The 17,601-nt window shown below is 42.1% G+C and overlaps 1 protein-coding gene across 1 annotated transcript in view; it reads right to left on the bottom strand.

The window, feature by feature from the left end:
• LOC309556510 (uncharacterized protein) overlaps positions 1–17,601 on the bottom strand; it is a gene marked incomplete at its 5' end in the record, with an annotated part of 148,846 nt that overhangs the window by 24,490 nt on the left and 106,755 nt on the right. The window contains 5 exons of the mRNA XM_082258959.1: positions 709–744; positions 874–945; positions 2,153–2,206; positions 8,200–8,253; positions 8,348–8,401. Of these exons, the coding sequence (XP_082115085.1) occupies positions 709–744; positions 874–945; positions 2,153–2,206; positions 8,200–8,253; positions 8,348–8,401 (270 nt within the window). The remainder of the gene's footprint in view (positions 1–708; positions 745–873; positions 946–2,152; positions 2,207–8,199; positions 8,254–8,347; positions 8,402–17,601) is intronic.

The raw sequence follows: 17,601 nt of genomic DNA, 5'->3' as shown, positions 1-17,601 counted from the left end.
TTGGCATGGTGGTCAGGACGCTATCTGCATTGAGTTTGCATGTTCTCCCTATGCTTGTGTGGGTTTCCTCCTGGTACTCCTTCACTCCAGGGCCATGCTGGGTGGTTTATTGGATCCTGTGTAAATTGGCCCTGGTATGTGTTTGTATGCATGTAAGATAGTAACTTTGCTTGTAGGTTTCTTGAGGGCAGATACTGATATGAGTGTACAATAATAAATAAACAGTATAACATGTGGTGAAAGTAGTAGCATTTGCAAGATACCTGAGGGGACTAATTTAGTGCCTTAGATCTTTGGTTTGGGGCCAGAGCACTAATGCAGCTGTAGAAGGTGGGTTAGTGTAGTTTAGTGGGAGAAATGGGGGGTGAAGCAGTAGTGAATATAAAGGTACCATTGTATTTTAACTAATTTTATAAACATGATAACATAAATATGTAGAAAAGCTTAACCATCAAATATACCATCATTGCTTAAAGAAAAATAATAAATTGTATTCATTTTAAAGTACATAGGATACAAGAAATTCAAATAGTGTATTATGCATAATGGGCATTAATCTATTAAGTATAGGACCAGTAAATAGTAAATATTTGTACTGGTAAATTTGCATCATATTGAGAAGTTGACACCTCTGTTTACAGCAAGTAAATACAATGTAATTATAGTCAAAATCCTCACAACAGAATATAAGTGCTTCACATTTATTACCTTTACACCATCATCTCCAATGTCTCCCCTTGAGCCCTATACACAGAGAAAAAGATATTACATAACAATACAAGGCTTACATTTCTAATACCCCAATGTCAATTACCCTTAGTTTTCAATATTTAATTAATGATGGGTTTAGCCTTACAAAAATAATGTACTTGCCTTTGGACCTTGAAGACCTTGTGGGCCAGGTTTGCCAGGGATTCCTGCATCACCTCTTGCACCTTTGGCACCCTATATTTTTATTATGAAAATAAATATGTAATTTATTCAGGCAGCATGCTGCTAATCACTGTTCCTGGCTTGATTTGCTCTCATGATATTATATTTAACTACAGTTGGGCATATATGGTTTGTTAAGCGAGTAATACAAATGATTTAGGCAACCTGTGTAGCTTGTAACCACTTCTTCGGAGCACCAAAAAAGCCTTTTATTGTATGCAGAGATTTTCCCAAATAGCTATCTATGATCTTTTCTAGACAGGGAATTGAACAAATCTTTGATACTGCATGCACTATATTCTTTCATTGGCTACATTGAGTGGATTGGATCTGTTCTCAGGCATCAAAATAAGCAGACTTCCTGTCTTTCTTGGTGACTTATATAACCGTCTATTGTATGGTCACCCTGCATGTTTTTTTTTTATTATCAAACAGTTTTTGAGGATAGAAAATGGCCTTCAAGCACTGTAAACCAATAATAGCAGTACAACACACTAATTTTATAACAAACATATGGATGTATTAAGTAAATCAGTTAAACAGCAATAAAAAGTGCCCATACCATTTTGACTTCAGTCTATTACGGTTATATAATCATTTATGATTGATTGTTATGGGTTAGTGTACTTGGCACATTCTTTTTTTAATTTGGAGATTACATGGTAGCAGTATCATGGAATATAACTGCTATGGACAGTCAAAATATGATTTTTCATACAGTAAAGTACCACAAAACTTTTGCATACTTAATATATTTTCTAAAACTATTTTTAACATTATTTAATAAAAGTATAATTCTGAATACAATATCACACACCAGTACAAGAGGATTACCTGTATGTGCCCAAGGTCTACAAAAAACTGGAAATACTCCGTCCATGGCAGCCCTTATGCCAACAGTTTTGACTGCCAGCACAAAAACAGTATAGCCGTTCCAAAAAAACTGGCATGTGTAAATACTGGCTAACAGAGAACAGAGCAATACTGCATATACTCAAGGGTTACCTTGGAAGCTGCTTTAATTATTTCCACATTTTTAGTTGAACACATACATGAAGCTTCTTGCCTATGTAAACTTAGTACCAATTTTCCACAGTCTTCTAAATAACACAATCATATGAGAGTAAGTTATTTTCTGAAATTGCTAAAAATAACAACTGCTGGTAGGACAGTAGGTATAGAATGTAAATAACAATAAATATAAAAGATTGTATGATACCATTGGTCCTTCAGAGCCAGGTGGACCTGGTGGCCCTCGGTCTCCTTTGTCTCCCTGTTAGGAGAAGAACAATTTGATATAAACAATACAGTACATTTTACGGTGGGTTTGTTCTTGTGAGTTTGAAGTTGAAGTTAAAAATATCCTGCCCTATATTATTACTGTAATTTATTTATATTGTGCCTTTAAAATCTCTAACACTTTATAATGGGGTGTAGGTTAAGTTCAAATTGTTGTGGCAAAGTATGTGAGTTATTAGGAATAATATGATTTTTTGCATTAGTTGTTTCCTAAAATATAATCTCATTTTCACATGCCATTATAGTAAATAAAGACTGCTCAAATAAACTGGGTGTTGCCAGAGCTAGTATTTTAGCCATATTTTCTCAAGAGGCTTGCAGCTGTGCATGCAAGTAAGTCAGTTACATAAGTAAAATAATAGTAATTAACATAAGAGAGTCTAGTCCTGCTATATCCATATTAGCTTGAAGAAAGTGCTCTTTTGTATACAGAGTATGGGTAGGAATTTTCAACAAAATTTTGAAAAATCCTTGCAATGTACATAGATCACCCAGAATGCTTTTTTCTCAACAAAAGTGGAATTACTCTTTAAATCTTTTCCCAGGGGCTTTATTATTCTATTGGGTATAGTGGGCGGCTGAATAATTTAGGGAATGAGTCCTATTCTCTCTGCTAAAGATTTGGGAGATATGGACATAGAATATGTGATTTTGTGCAAATATACTGTAAAACTGAATTTTTGTAAGAACTTACCGTAAAATGCTTTTCTCTGAAGTCCATCGACAGACGCAGCTCTCATACTTCTTATCCATTGCGTTATTCCGCCCCCTGCAGGAGTAGTTCTAGGCAGGAAAAAAATCAACTCACTATGCCCATGGGACTGTCCCCATAGGCATAACCCACACACCCTGCTCCTGCAAACCAGTTTCGTTGCAAGCAATGAAAAAAGATACAAAAACCATCTCCATATCAGAGGGGCAGGTGCTGCATCTGCCAAAGGACTTCAGAGAAAAGGATTTTAAGCGAAGTTTTTACAAAAATCCAGTTTTCTCTATCGTCCATTGACAGACGCAGCTCTCATACTTCTTATCCATTTGGACGTCCAAAAGCAGTGTAGGCATGAGGGGTGGGGAGAACACAACCAGATAGTAACGTAAACTCCAAAGGCTAAACTTAGCCAACTGTGTAACATGAAGCTCAACCAGGAACAACAGGAGCTCACCCATGAAAGAAAAAGCCCCTAAAAGAGAAATAAACGATTCTCTTATGAAATGACAACCTGCAAAACCTTGAGGCCAAAGGAAGCATCCGAAAATGCCAACAAATCTACCTTGTAGAATTTTGTAAAAGTGTGCACAGACGACCAAGTCGCTGCTTTACAAACTTGCACTACTGAGGCCTGATGGCGAAAAAGCCCAAGAGGCACTCAGCGCTCTAGTAGAATGCGCCTTCACAGGGAAAGGAGGAACCTGACCCTTGAGGGAATAAGCCTGAACAACCGTCCGCCTGTTCCACTTCGAAATGGTCGCAGCAGACGCAGCCAAATCTTTCAAGGTCCTTCAGTAAGCACAAAGAGAGAGTCTGAGTTCCTACAAGACTCAGTTACAGTCAGATAAACCCTTATCGCCCGAACCACATCCAGAGAGTGCAAAGCAATTTCCTTGGGATGCTTAGGACATAGTGAAGGCAACACAATGTCTTCGTTGAGATGAAAATCCGACACCACTGGTGTTCTGCGCCCTGAGCCCACCTTTTTTTTGACCTATTAGAGCCTCTGGCTCTAATCACATGGTTAAAAAAAAAAAGCCCCATTGAACCCCAATGCGTCCAGTGCCCCTGCATGTAGATTAGGGGGCCGGATGCATGAATGCACCAGCCACCACTGGTCGAGAGTCAGCCCCAGATAAGTGACATGTATGGATGGCGTCAGAGCAGATTGTTTTAAATTGATCGTCCACCCGAATTCCTTAAGGGTCTGAACTGTGATTGAGATGTCGCCCAACAGATCCGAATGAGAGTCTGCTCGTAACAGGAGATCATCCAGATATCCCAAGATCTCAATCCCTCTCTGACGTAACAAGGCCAGCACCAGGGCCAGGACCTTGGTAAAAACTCTAGGAGCGGAGGTGAGACCAAAGGATAACGCCATAAATTGAAAATGCTCCTCTGCCACCGCAAAGCAGGGGAATCGCTCGTGTCCCTCAAAGATGGGGACGTGCAAGTACGCATCCCTGATATCGATGGAGGCTAGAAAATCCCCCCTGATTCAAAGATGCCACCACCGACCGAATGGACTCCATTCGAAACTTCTGCACCCGCACTAAGCGGTTGAGAGCCTTGGGGTCCAGGATTGGATGCACCTTGACCTCCTTTCTGAGCACCGTGAATAGGTTTGAATAGAAACCTTAAAAGCGTTCCTGCGGCGGAACCGTCACAATCACTCCTTGAACAAGGAGATCCTGCACAGCCTCCCAGAGATCCTTCAAACGCCCTGGAGGCACGTAATAAAAGTCTATGAGCGGTGAAGGAAGGCCCCCCGCTTATTACGGGGTGCTTTACCTTTGGAGGATTGAGGAAGAAGAGTACTCTTCCCACCAGTCAGACCCTTGATCAACTCATCCAGCAAGTAGCCAAATAAGTCTCCCAGAAAAGGAACATCAGTTAAGGCTTTCTTGGAAGCCTGGTCAAGCCGACCAGCTCTTCAGCCAAACTATGCGTCTTAAGGCAATCCCCACAGCCAACACTCTGGCCACCAGGGGAGCCGCATCCAAGGATGCATCACACAGGAACACCAGGGCCTGGGCCATCTGGTCTGTAAGTTCCATCAGCTCCAGAGGAACTATGTCAGGATCCAAGTTCGCCTTCAGAACCTTCACCCATTCCGTAACCGTCTGTGATACCAAAACAGACATAAAATCCGGTTTCAGAATAGAACCCGCCAACACATGAAGATGGCGGGAAAGGGATTCCACCTGTCTTTCCACCGGATCTGTAAAAACTGGGGAATCTTCCACAGGCATTATAGTAGATTCTTTCAACCTGGAGACAGGAAGATCCACCTTGGGTGGTACCGTCCAACGGTTGGAAACCGCCTGAGCAAAGGGATAACGGTGTTTGAAGTGCTTAGGCACTACTAGCACGTGCTTGATGCACCTCCATTGGTCATTAACAATATCATGAAAATTCTGGGGACAAAGAAAAACCTTGCCCAATTTTTGGGTCTTGCGGGAGCCAAAAGACACCCGTGTCCCTGCCGGCGTGGGCTCATCTGCCATTTTCAAAGTTTCCCTTACTGAAACAATCAGGGCTTCCACCAAAGAGCATTCCCATGCTGCAGCTGAAGAGGACAGGTCCTCTTCACCTTCCGATTGCGAGGACAGTGACCCCTCAGGTAGGGGGGGCATCCATAGTGACCACATCAGTCTCTGAATCAGAGGACCCCACCAATGATGGAGAAGGCAGCGGCCATTTTCGGCTAGTAACCTTTTTCATTACAAAATCAACCTTGGTCGCCAGGCTTTCCAGTACTGCTGAAATCGCGGCCAGCGACTGTGATTCGGAAGGTCCGCGATCTGGAAGGGGGTCTGAGGGTGAATTCACTGCCTGGGACTCCATATACATTGCAACAGAAAAAAGGAGTATTGTCACTTTAAAAACGCAGATCGAGTCCCCCTTAAATATATAACGACAGCAGAGTGTGCAGGGATATGCCCACGAAGACCCCAGTACTTTACCACCTTCAGAGAAACCCTCCTGAATCAGACTGTGCAGCAGGAAGTGAGAGTCACAGGATATCGCATCAGCCTGGTATGTTAAAGGTCACACTGCCTGTGTTGCTCCATAGGGCTACACAAAAATGGCTGCCAATTCGAATCAATGGGAAGCACAGGGAAAATGGCTGCCCTATACAAGTCAATGGGAAAAATAAATTACATTGCCTGTACTAAAGATGGCGGCGCCAAGGACCCCCAATATGAAGGCCCAAGGGATCTACAAGATCTACAACTACATACACTGTGTAATTCATATAAAACATATAAAAGTGCATATAGTGCTTAAACCAAAGTGCTGCGTGCTGTAAACCTTTTATATATTCGCATGGGCTGTGCTCAGTGTACCATATAAACACATGTATACATATAAAGTGCTGAGTGCTATTGATAACCACGTGTGTGATTGCGTGCTAAACAAAGTTTGGCGCCAGTGGGTGTACCACAAATTGCACCGTTGCTTACCGCACTCTTAGGATGGTGGCTCAGCACTCCCTGGTCAATTTTTCAGAGGTGCAGAATGGAACTGAAGCTTGAAAAGGACGAGCTTCACTGTTTCAAACACAGCAAATAGCGTTTCTTTGTTCTGCCTAGTAGACTCCATCTAGTTGTTGGTCACTCCGATCATCTTCAGCCCGCTCACTCTCAGGAAGGTCTTGGAGTTCTCCTCACACCCCCTCCTCTCTGTGCAGTTCCGTGCTGCACAGAGAGGAGGGGGTGTGAGGAGAACTCCAAGACCTTCCTGAGAGTGAGCGGGCTGAAGATGATCGGAGTGACCAACAACTAGATGGAGTCTACTAGGCAGAACAAAGAAACGCTATTTGCTGTGTTTGAAACAGTGAAGCTCGTCCTTTTCAAGCTTCAGTTCCATTCTGCACCTCTGAAAAATTGACCAGGGAGTGCTGAGCCACCATCCTAAGAGTGCGGTAAGCAACGGTGCAATTTGTGGTACACCCACTGGCGCCAAACTTTGTTTAGCACGCAATCACACACGTGGTTATCAATAGCACTCAGCACTTTATATGTATACATGTGTTTATATGGTACACTGAGCACAGCCCATGCGAATATATAAAAGGTTTACAGCACGCAGCACTTTGGTTTAAGCACTATATGCACTTTTATATGTTTTATATGAATTACACAGTGTATGAAATTGCACAAACACAATATTTATGTGGTAGCGCCGGTCCCAACATCACTTGCACCTTTTACCATTTTACTACCTCAGTGGTAGGTTGGGGGCAGCTTACACCACCATTTTTTAGTCCAAAAAGTACTGAAAACTCCATAGCGCTGGTATTTAAACCCTTTTCAAGATCTACAACTAGACCCAGCAGGAAAAAGGTTCCATTTCAACCCCCCCAGGATGCCAGGCGCCCCAGCTATAGCGCCCCACATAAGACAGGAGAGGGAGACAGTGTACAGGGCCGGGTATCCTGACAGGCCAGGGGGATCTTTTGGGAAGTCCAGGTCCCATTATCCCCAGGAGAGGGCCCACATCCCCCCCAAGACCACCAAGGGACAAGGAGGGCTTACATTTGCTCACCATATCATGGACCAGGTGGGCTCCGCTGCAGGCAGACCATCTCCCACCCAGAGTGGGGGTGCTGCCAGCCGAGGGGTACGCTGTGACTCAGGGCATTCTAGGTCGTCACGTCCCAGCGAGACATCCACGTGCAGGCCCATCCCCATCCAAAAAGGGGCTCCGTTGTGGCAAGGCCTAGTGCGGGACTATAAACATGCTCATGCTCGTAGGCCAGGCTGGGAGAGCTTAAGGATCTAGATTATCCAGTGCGAAACCTCAGCCGCCATTGCTTGTAGATCACCAGGAGGATCCCCCTGAACACTAACTGGCAAAGTGAGTAAAGATAAATAAAACAAAAATATTGTTAAAAAGAAAAAAAAAGCTGAGACCGAAGTCCCAGCAGGACACCTAGGTCCTACTCCTTCTCTAGGCAGAAACAAACTGGTTTGCTGGAGCAGGGTGTGTGGGTTAGGCCTATGGGGACAGCCCTGTGGGCGTGGTGAATTGCTTTTTTTCCTGCCTAAAATTACTCGTGCAGGGGGCAGCATAACCCAATGGATAAGAAGTATGAGAGCTGCGTCTGTCAATGGACGATAGAGAAATAAGGTTTTAAAGTATCATACCATAGATTGTTTAAAGTCCTATGAAGGCAGGGGTTTATTTTAACTAGCTTAACAACCAAGTGAGAACTGTAATGAAAACACTGGAAGTGTATGTTCACAGCATACCTTTGCTCCAAAAAGTCCAATGTCTCCTTCCTTGCCACGCACACCAAGGACACCCTGGAAGGTTACATTTGGTAGATTTGTAGTCAGACTTTCAATGCAGAGAACAGCAAACAGAATGGAGCAAAACATTCTTTCAATTATAACTCACATCTTTTCCATGACGACCTCGATCACCAGGAATACCAGACAATCCTGTTATACCCTGCATAAAATACAAGTATCTTTAAAAAAAGACTCTTCTTTATTTATCTAATAAATCCAAAATTGTTATTGTCAATATATTTTTAGCACGTGTACAAACATGCAACTTCATTTTTCATGGTGTAGATAAAGATGGTATTGCTACCAGATCTGTTATAAGACCTGAAAATGAGTGCCAAAAAAGGCTTGAATGGGGTTAGTAATGTAAACTGTAGTGTCGGAATTTCTTGTCCAGAATCGTATTGTGTCTTGTTCCAGAAAATTATTATTCAATAATCAATGACGGCAGTATTATTGTACAAACTTATATGTAAATTTGCCAGATGTGGAACCAAACATCCAAACTGGTAACAAATATACAGATTTTAACAGATATTTTATTGCCTTTTATCTTGGCTAGATACTCTATCACAATAAACAGAAATCTTATTTCAGAAGCAAATAAGAGAAATCAACTCTAAAAGATATAAACAGAATACTCAACGGGACTTCACCACAGTACCACAAATATGAAAATCACTAAATTGTGTGTTTTAGAGAAAAGTCTATTTTCTAAGTCTTAAGAATACAAATGATATATGGTTCAATATGTAACTTTCAACAATACAAAAAATATTATTAAGGTGAAACGGGCGCACAACTATTTCCTCAAGGGAAAAAATTTAGTTTAGAGTTGGAAATATTATTTATAATACAGCATATTAGGTATAAGCCCCTGATATGTTTTCCTGTGTTTTTATCTTGCAAGAAAACTGCAAGAAAAATGTTTCCCTTTAAATCCTATGGGACTTTTCACACCACTGCGCTGTGGGTGTGGTGCATTTTGAAAAGTCCTGCATGCTGCATCTTTGGTGCGGTTTTGAAAATTGCAGTAAAAATGCAGCTTCCCATTGAAATTAATAGAAATTGCAGAAAAATTCTGGTAAAAATGCACCGCGATTTGTGTTTTTGGTGCGTTTTTGAGCCACATGAAACACACAGAAGAAGCATCTGAAACAAAGCAAAATTCCAGTTTTGTGAGTGTGAAAAGCAGTGTGAAAGGTCCCTAATACAGTCCCTATCTGGGACCAACATAGGATCATTATGGATACCATTCCAACTTTACTTTTCTATATGGCAGGTCACGTAGTGGATTAGTCATACATTTCAGATCATGATATCAATATACATATAGGTATTTCTAAATTTAAAAAAAAAAAAACATAACTGTATAACTAAGGAAAAGCATTGTGTGACATCTCCAGTTTTATCCAGTAAATCATAATCAAGGGGAGAAAGGAGTACTCTAGTAAAAATGTCATCATTAAAAAGAAGAGCAAAAAGGTAAAAATCAATAGATGACATCAAATGCATACACTGTACGTATATGAAGTAAGAACAGGGCAAATGACTGTTATACCAACTTTTATAAAAATTATAGGAAGGAAACAATGTATACTGAAAGTAATACATGCTAATAAATGAGGAAGGGGGTTTAAAGTGACCTTACTAAGTCAAATAATCAAGTATGGAAATTAACAGGTAGACGTAGATACCATAAATATGCCAGCCCGCTGGGTTTAATTAAAAAAAAACAATAGTGTGTACCCAGCTTTAGGCTGGATTAACATGTATGTTGCAGTCTGAGTAGGCTCATATAGTTTCCCTTTCACTCTTTGGGTCCATTCCGTTTTTTAATCCGCTCCGGCACTTTTTTTTTTTTTACGGACACGAATGACACTTTTGTCATCCGGTCCGTATGTCCTTTTATCATCCCATCCATTTGCGGATGATAAACGGAGATAATGTATGTCCATGGGATTGCAGATGTCAGCGGATGACACCGCGGACATCTGTTTTTGCGTCCGTTCCATTTTTTTAAATGGAAGAAAAATAGGGTTCTCTTCCATTCCAAAAAACGGAACTGATCGGAAAGGACGCAAATTGGATGTCAGCGGATGGTCATCCGCTGACATCCGCAATCCCACTGACATGCATTATGTCCGTTTTTCATCCACAAAAAAATGGGATGAAAAACGGACATACGGACCACCCGTGTGAAAGGACCCTTTCTCTATTAGAAAGATTTCTCCTAACTTCCTGTTCCTCTGTGACAGTAAAACAGGCAGAAATACCCACCTCTACTAAAGAAAAGTTTTTTTTATTTTATATTTTTATTTCTGTCTGTGCTACTATTGGAGCTTTTTCTCACTTCCTGTTTGATAACATGTTGTCAGCAGGACAGGAAATGAGGGGAAATGTCTTTAGCTTTAAACACATGGCAGGGGTTCTAATCCTTGCTCACTCCTCCCAAAACTAAACAAAAAACCATTACCTATGGATTCCAAAACTTCTGAAATCCAGGAAAATATGCATTAATTATGTATACAGACACACTTATCAGACTATCAGAATTGGGGGCTGTATACTAATGTTTCCGTTGGTTTCTGTTATATACTGTTATGTGCCTAACCTGAATTGAGGATCACAATGCCAAGGGCTAAACTAGAACAGAAGACTTAATATGTGTTAGTATAAAATGCACACTTTTAGTGTATAACTGAAGGCAAAACTTTTATTTTAATTCTGGATAGAGTATGTTATGAGTTTGACCCCCGTCAGTTTTTTTTTTTTAACCATCTGTGTCCCACTGGGAAGATTACTCTTCACTTCCTTATCCATTGCCAAAACGGGAAGGGAGAGGAAATCCCAGTGTGTCACAAGGATCATTAAAACAAGTGTCCCTATTGGAAGATTTCCCCTCTATTCCTGTTCTGGCATCAACCCAAAATTTGGGATTTTCTTTTACTTTCATTTTGAATGATACCAGTAAACAGGACAAATAGAGAGGGCGAATCTCCTTAATGGGGGCAAAGATAGCAATAAAAAGGACAAATGTTCTAGTCTCTCTCCACTCCACTAAAGTTTTGCCTTTAGGAATACTTTATTATCCTGACCTAAGTCGGTTTAGGCAATTATTCACACCAAATATGACACTATACTGTGTAATAGCCACTGTACACAATGTTGTGATCCAGCTTTCCATCTGTGTCACAGAAAGACGGGTCAGCACTAACACCGGGCACACTTTTTAAGAGCATGTGCTGAACATTGTGGCTGTATCCACCTGCCGTGATATCATCAGGCCACGGTATGCCCATCCTCCCAGGCTTATCCGAGCTTAAATCAGCTGCCTCGGAACTGCACGTGTACAATGTACTAGGGATCGACCGATTATCGGCAAAGTCGATATATCGAGGGCCGATATGCACATTTCCCGATATATCGTAATCGGCCCCTGAGGTTACCGATATTGCCGATATTTCAGGAAAGTGCTTTTACCGGAATGATGCCTGCAGCTAGAGGCATCAACCTGGTACCGGGGTCCATATACGACGGTCGGCTGTCCTGTAATGACAACCGATGTGGCTGAGAAGCCACTCGGCTGTCATTACAAGAAGCAGGAGGCGACGTTCCCCCCCCCCTCCTGCCGCCTTCCGCGGCTCGCCCGGGTCTCCTGTCCCACAGGGAGACCCGGGCAATCAGCCTGCACGGCCGCCGAAGACCAGATCAAAGCTGCATTTGGCTCTGATCGGGTCTCCATGCAGAAACCCGGAAGTAATGTCATGAGTGACATCACTTCCGGGTACTGTCTGGCGCCAGATTTAAAAAAATGACAGCATTCAAAAGAGCCAAACTTGGCGTTTTGAATGTTTTTAAGTGCAGAGGAGGGGTTTGGGGTCTTTTAGACCCCCAGATCCCTCTACAAAAGTACCTGTCAAAAAAAAAAAAAAAAGGTTTTTAAATGTACAAAAATATCGGCCCATATCGGCTGATACCGATATGCATTGGCCAAAATATCGGTATTGGCAACGAAAAACCGATATCGGTCATTCACTACAATGTACATAATAAATGGCTGAAGGGACATTTTTACTGGCACTTGTTCCTGTTTACAAACAATTACAGATGTGAGCAAAACACATATTTTTTACAAATTATCTGTGAATTAACAGATAATTGGCAACCCTGACACTGTGAGCTTGTTAACAAAGATAACGCACCCATGTGCTGCTGTTCCTTCTCTATTCAGTTAGTAAACTAAATGCAGGGTGGTGACCAAGGCAGCAACATTTCTGCAGACATTTTTTCATGCAGTCACCCACTAGATGGGTAGAGTTTCATTACCATGATTTCATGAAGGTGTGGTTGGAACCCACATGGAGTTGCAACAAATTACAGTATTTATTTGGGGGAATAATATAGAGTATGATTTCAACTCTAAGAAAAATGTAGGAAGCAGAGGATTGAACACTGATCTATATTTCAACTTAATGATTTATTCAAACAAAGTTTAAAAATAAAAGGTATTCTGAAAAGCCCTTTACAGTCCTTCTCCCTGTATTGAGGCTCATATGCCCCAAATTATTATTATCTAGGTGTCCCCAAAAACTACAACATTATTATCTTGTTATCAGGAAACAAAACACACACCACAGCATTTAGATGTAACAATATTTATATGCACTTTCCGCAGCTTCTAGAAGGTAAAAACAAACATCTGTGTACCCATTAACTAACTGACTGGTTCTGTTGGTGGATATTTTTTCTGGCACAGTATGCCTGGGTGTGAAAACCAGATTGCGTCTCTAGGAACAATCCAGTCTTCAAAATCTGATTCCTATGTGTATGGGAAAGAACTTTTAGGTCAAACATACCTTTAGCAAAGAATATTTCCATGATTGCTGTGCTTTCATCATAACAAATCAAAGTGATTACTCCTTGCTGTATAAATATAACTGAGTCCAAAAGTAATCACTAACTGTAAATGGGTGTATTTTACCTAAAGTTCCAGTGTACCTAAAGTTACACCTAAGTGGTTGGCATTCTTAGATAAATACTAATTTTAGAACACACATAGGAAACTGCAAAACCTTAGCCCTTTGTTTTGTTCTGAAATCATCGAATTTATTTAGGCCTCTACTATGTGAGTGTTCTTTAATAGACTTGGGCCAAACAGCCCACCCCCGCCCATCCCAGTTCGGATTGCACCAGAACTCCCGAACATGGAAAAAGTTCGGACCCAAGACGCAAACCCTATTAAAGTCAATGGAACCTGAACTTGAAAAATCTAAAGTTCCCATTTTGAATGCCTATATGCAAGTTATTGGACATAAAAAGGGTATGGGGACCCGGGTAACTGCTCTAGGGGGCATGTACAGAATCAATGCAAATTTTTTTCTATAAAAAAAGTTGTATTTAAAAGAGCAGCGATTTTAATGATGCTCAAAGTGAAACAATAAAAATGAAAAATTCCTTTAAATACAGTGCATTGGGGGTCCCCTTAGTCCACCTGTAAAGTAGCGCATCTGTACCGTGTATAAAACCTGCTGCAGCAAAATTGACATATATAAAGAAGAAAAATTACATTTAAATTGATTTTCTCTGCAAGCTTTCTTTGTTTTGTAAACAACGGCTTGGGGAGCCAGTCTGTATGATAGGGCTACATTTTAGTGCACTCAGAACAAGATTAGAGATTTTTTAGATTAATTCTGGTATCTCTTTGGCAGGCTTTGGGTGAAAATAACAAAATTTTGCACTACAGTGAGCAAGCCTTGTGTGAAGAAGCCAAATTATAGTACATTAAGGCCAAGATTAACATTTTTTTTTAGATAAAGTCTGATGTCTATTTTGCAGACTTTGAACAGGTGCAGAAAAATTGGGCTGTGGGTGTTGGTGGTACCTTCATACTGTAACCTTACAGAGGCACTCTTGATGAAAGTAAGATTTGGCCTTGCTGTAAAAAATTGAAATTCTATGCATCTTCCAAACATGTGCAGAAAAATTGGTCCGTGGGTGGTAATTGTGCCCATGAAACCGATACCAAAATATTGCTTCAAGATAAAATCAACACCCACAAAGCTAGACAGCCTAGATAGTCTTGCAGAGATTCCAGGACCCAAACACATTTAATCTGCAAGATCAGCATCAGGGGCTTGATAGCTACTGCTAATCCAGAACTGATTCATTTTGAGAAAAGGTCAGCCAGTTAACAGAGTCTGTGGACAGACACGCTCTTATCTGTCACAAAACTTCCGACAGCACTAAATGCCCGTTCAGAAAGCACGCTGGTTGCAGAGCAGGCTGAAGCTCAACTGCCTATTGGGAAATTTCTGGCCAGTGGTCTGTTCTAATGATCCAGTAATCTAGTGGATCATCTACTGGAAAGCTCTCCATGTCTGTTGTTGCCCCTAGATAATCTCCCATCATATGATGCAGACACTGCAGATGGGGTGTTGAAGCTGACAGCCCTGAGCGCTGAAGACTAAAACATTTTTTAAATGCATCACTTAGGTGGCCCCCTTCTCCACCGCTCCTCCTCCCTCCTCAAACAGAAGCCTCAAAAATACCTTTTCCACGAGGATGTAAACCTACCAGAGTCTGGAAAGGTGTTACATAAACTCCTCTTTAAGGTGTCCTCAAGATATTTTATCCGAGACTTTCCTCTTGTAACAATGGTCAAGGAGGGTTGCAAACCAATAATGATTCTTCTACTTGATGCCCACGAATTCTCAGGTCCCTTCACAAGCTTTAAAGAGTAAGGGAGCCCATGCACTGCAAGTTTGCAGAGGCCTGAGAAGCAGAGTCCTTGGAATCACTGAGGATTACACTATTTGGAACTGCCTCCTTCTGAGCCACTTACTACTCCCAAGGTTTCTGGGGACTAAAAACCATCTCTTAAAAATTGACATATGTCATCCTCTGCTTCAATTACTCCAAAACTGCCAGAATCCTCCTCCTCCCCCCTTTCCTCTTGTGTGTTCTGTGGCATCGCAAAAATGGTGTCTTCATAAAGCGGGCCTTGACTGGAAAGGAAATCCTCCTCTTCCTCCCACTGCTCTGCTTCGAGTGCCCTGTCCAACATGCCATGCAGAGTATGCTCCAGCAGGAACACAAGAGGGATAGTGTCACTGATGCATGCATTGTCACGGCTCATCATTCTTGTTGCCTCCTCATATGATGACAGTACAGAGCATGCATCCTTTGTCAGCAGACATGGGCATTCGGAAAAAGCCGAGATCCCCTGAGCCTGTCCTTGTGCCATACTCACACAGGTACTTGTTGATGGCCCACTGCTGCATGTGCAGCTGCTGCAGCATTGCCAAAGTTGAGTTCCACCTTGTGGGCAAGTCACAAATCAGGCGGTTTACAAGCAGGTGGAATTCCCGCTTAATTACAGCTAACCGAACACTGGCTGTGTATGACTGCCTGAAATGGCTACCGACTCTTTTGGCCTGTCTTAGAAGATCTTGCAACCATGGGTACCTGTTTAAGAAACGTTGCACAACTAAATTGAGGATATGTGCCAGGCATAGTATATGTGTCAACTTTCCCTGTAGAAGGACGGACAGAAGGTCAGTGCCATTATCACACACCACCATTCCTGGCTCAAGCTGCCGTGGCATTAACTACTCTGGGCCTGCCCCTGCTGAAAGTATCTCTGCTCTGGTGTGGCTCCTGTCCCCTAGACAGGCCAGCTGAAGCACTGCATGGCATCTTTTAGCCTGACGCATTGAATATCCCCTTGAATACTTAGAGGGTAGTGGTGGTTCATAGGACAATTCAGCAGAAGAGGGCATTGGAGAGGAGGAGGGGGTTGAGCAGACAGAGCTCGCAACATCACAATCAGCTGTAAGGAGATGTGGCGGCAAAACAAGCTACAGCACTAAGATCCTATCCTGCATCCTTCCTAGCTGCAAGCAGAGTTACCCAGTTTGCTGTGAACTAAATATATTGTCCCTGACCATGCTTGCTGGACCACATGTCAGCAGTGATGTGGACCTTGCTGCTGACTGCCTTGCCCAATGATGCAAAAACATTGCCTTCCACGTGATGGTACAGAGCTAGTATGGCCTAACGTGGGAAGAAATAGCGACTGGGAACCTGCCGTTGTGGTACAGCGCATTCTGCAAAGTCACGGAAGGGGGAAGAACCCACCAGATGGAAAGGCAGGAGTTGTATAGCCAACAATTTGGAGAAGCTGAAATTTAGATGCTGTGCATGTGGGTGGCTGGGAATGTATTTTTTTTTTTTTTTTTTTGCTGCAGCAGCTGGGGCAGAGAATTTTGCCTGCTATACTCTACAGCTGGTGGTAGACTTGTTGCAAGGACCTGTGACACCCTTTGCTATACCATCATCCCTGTCAGTGTTAGGCTGCTGACAGGTCATCATCATGAGATATAGTGGGGATAGAAATGAAAGGTGAGGAGTGAGGAGGAGAAGAGTGTCCCTTTTTTGTGGCTTTCACTCTTGCCAATGGGCTGAGTAGTGGGAGGTTAAATGCCTTTGCAAGCATGTGGTACCCAAATGGCTGGTGTTTTTGCCACGCTTGATCTGCTTGCAGCAGGGATTGCAAACTGCAAAAGTGCAATCGGCAGCACATGTGCTAAAAAAGGCCCATACAGCTGAGCTGCGGGAAGTGGGCAGGGAGATAAGAGCGCTACAATCTGATGGAATAATGTGGCTTCCTGTGAGAAGAAACCTTTTAGCACTTAGCCATGATTGAGCAAAGTCATCATGACAAGCAGTCAGGTGCATTGCTTCATCCAATTAAGGCCCTAGAATGCACTGTGCAGCACACAGTGCATTGTGGAGCACTCGGTGAGAAAACATTGCACCGAGAGCCCCGCAAATGTTGGTGTCCGACGAACACGTTAACAGGCGATGTTCAGGCAGAACTTATGCTCGGTCTGAACTGCTCACCCAGCACTATTCTTTAATTACAGTTATAAAGATTATTATAATATCCCCACATTTCCATATCCAAATGTCATAACATTTTAAGTGAAAACTCAGCATACTGTGAAACCCTACCTTCTTCACAAGAAGATTTTTTACTGATGTGACACACTGTATGCAGAAGGATGTCCTACACCAACATACATGAGGAGACTGAAGATCCCAGTAACTATGGCCAGGTTGAAATTGGCCAGCCAACTTTATTCTATTACCATTCACAATTTTGGGTCAATTTGCACCAATGACTATGACATTTGCTCCTGAAGCACATGTAGAATAATGCTGGACTTCATTCTCTTCTCTTTTGCAAATATTTTTAAACATTCTTTATTTATGCAAGGGTTGCATCACATACACCAAAACAGGAGATATGTTAAAGGTCATTTTTCCAACAGGAAGAACATGACAATAATCATGTAGATA

The sequence above is a fragment of the Pelophylax lessonae genome (assembly GCF_965119305.1).
Source record: "Pelophylax lessonae genome assembly, chromosome: 5".
Taxonomy (NCBI): Eukaryota; Metazoa; Chordata; class Amphibia; order Anura; family Ranidae; genus Pelophylax; species Pelophylax lessonae.
Note: the sequence above shows the minus strand (reverse complement) of the source record. Positions and strands in the feature narration are given on the sequence as shown.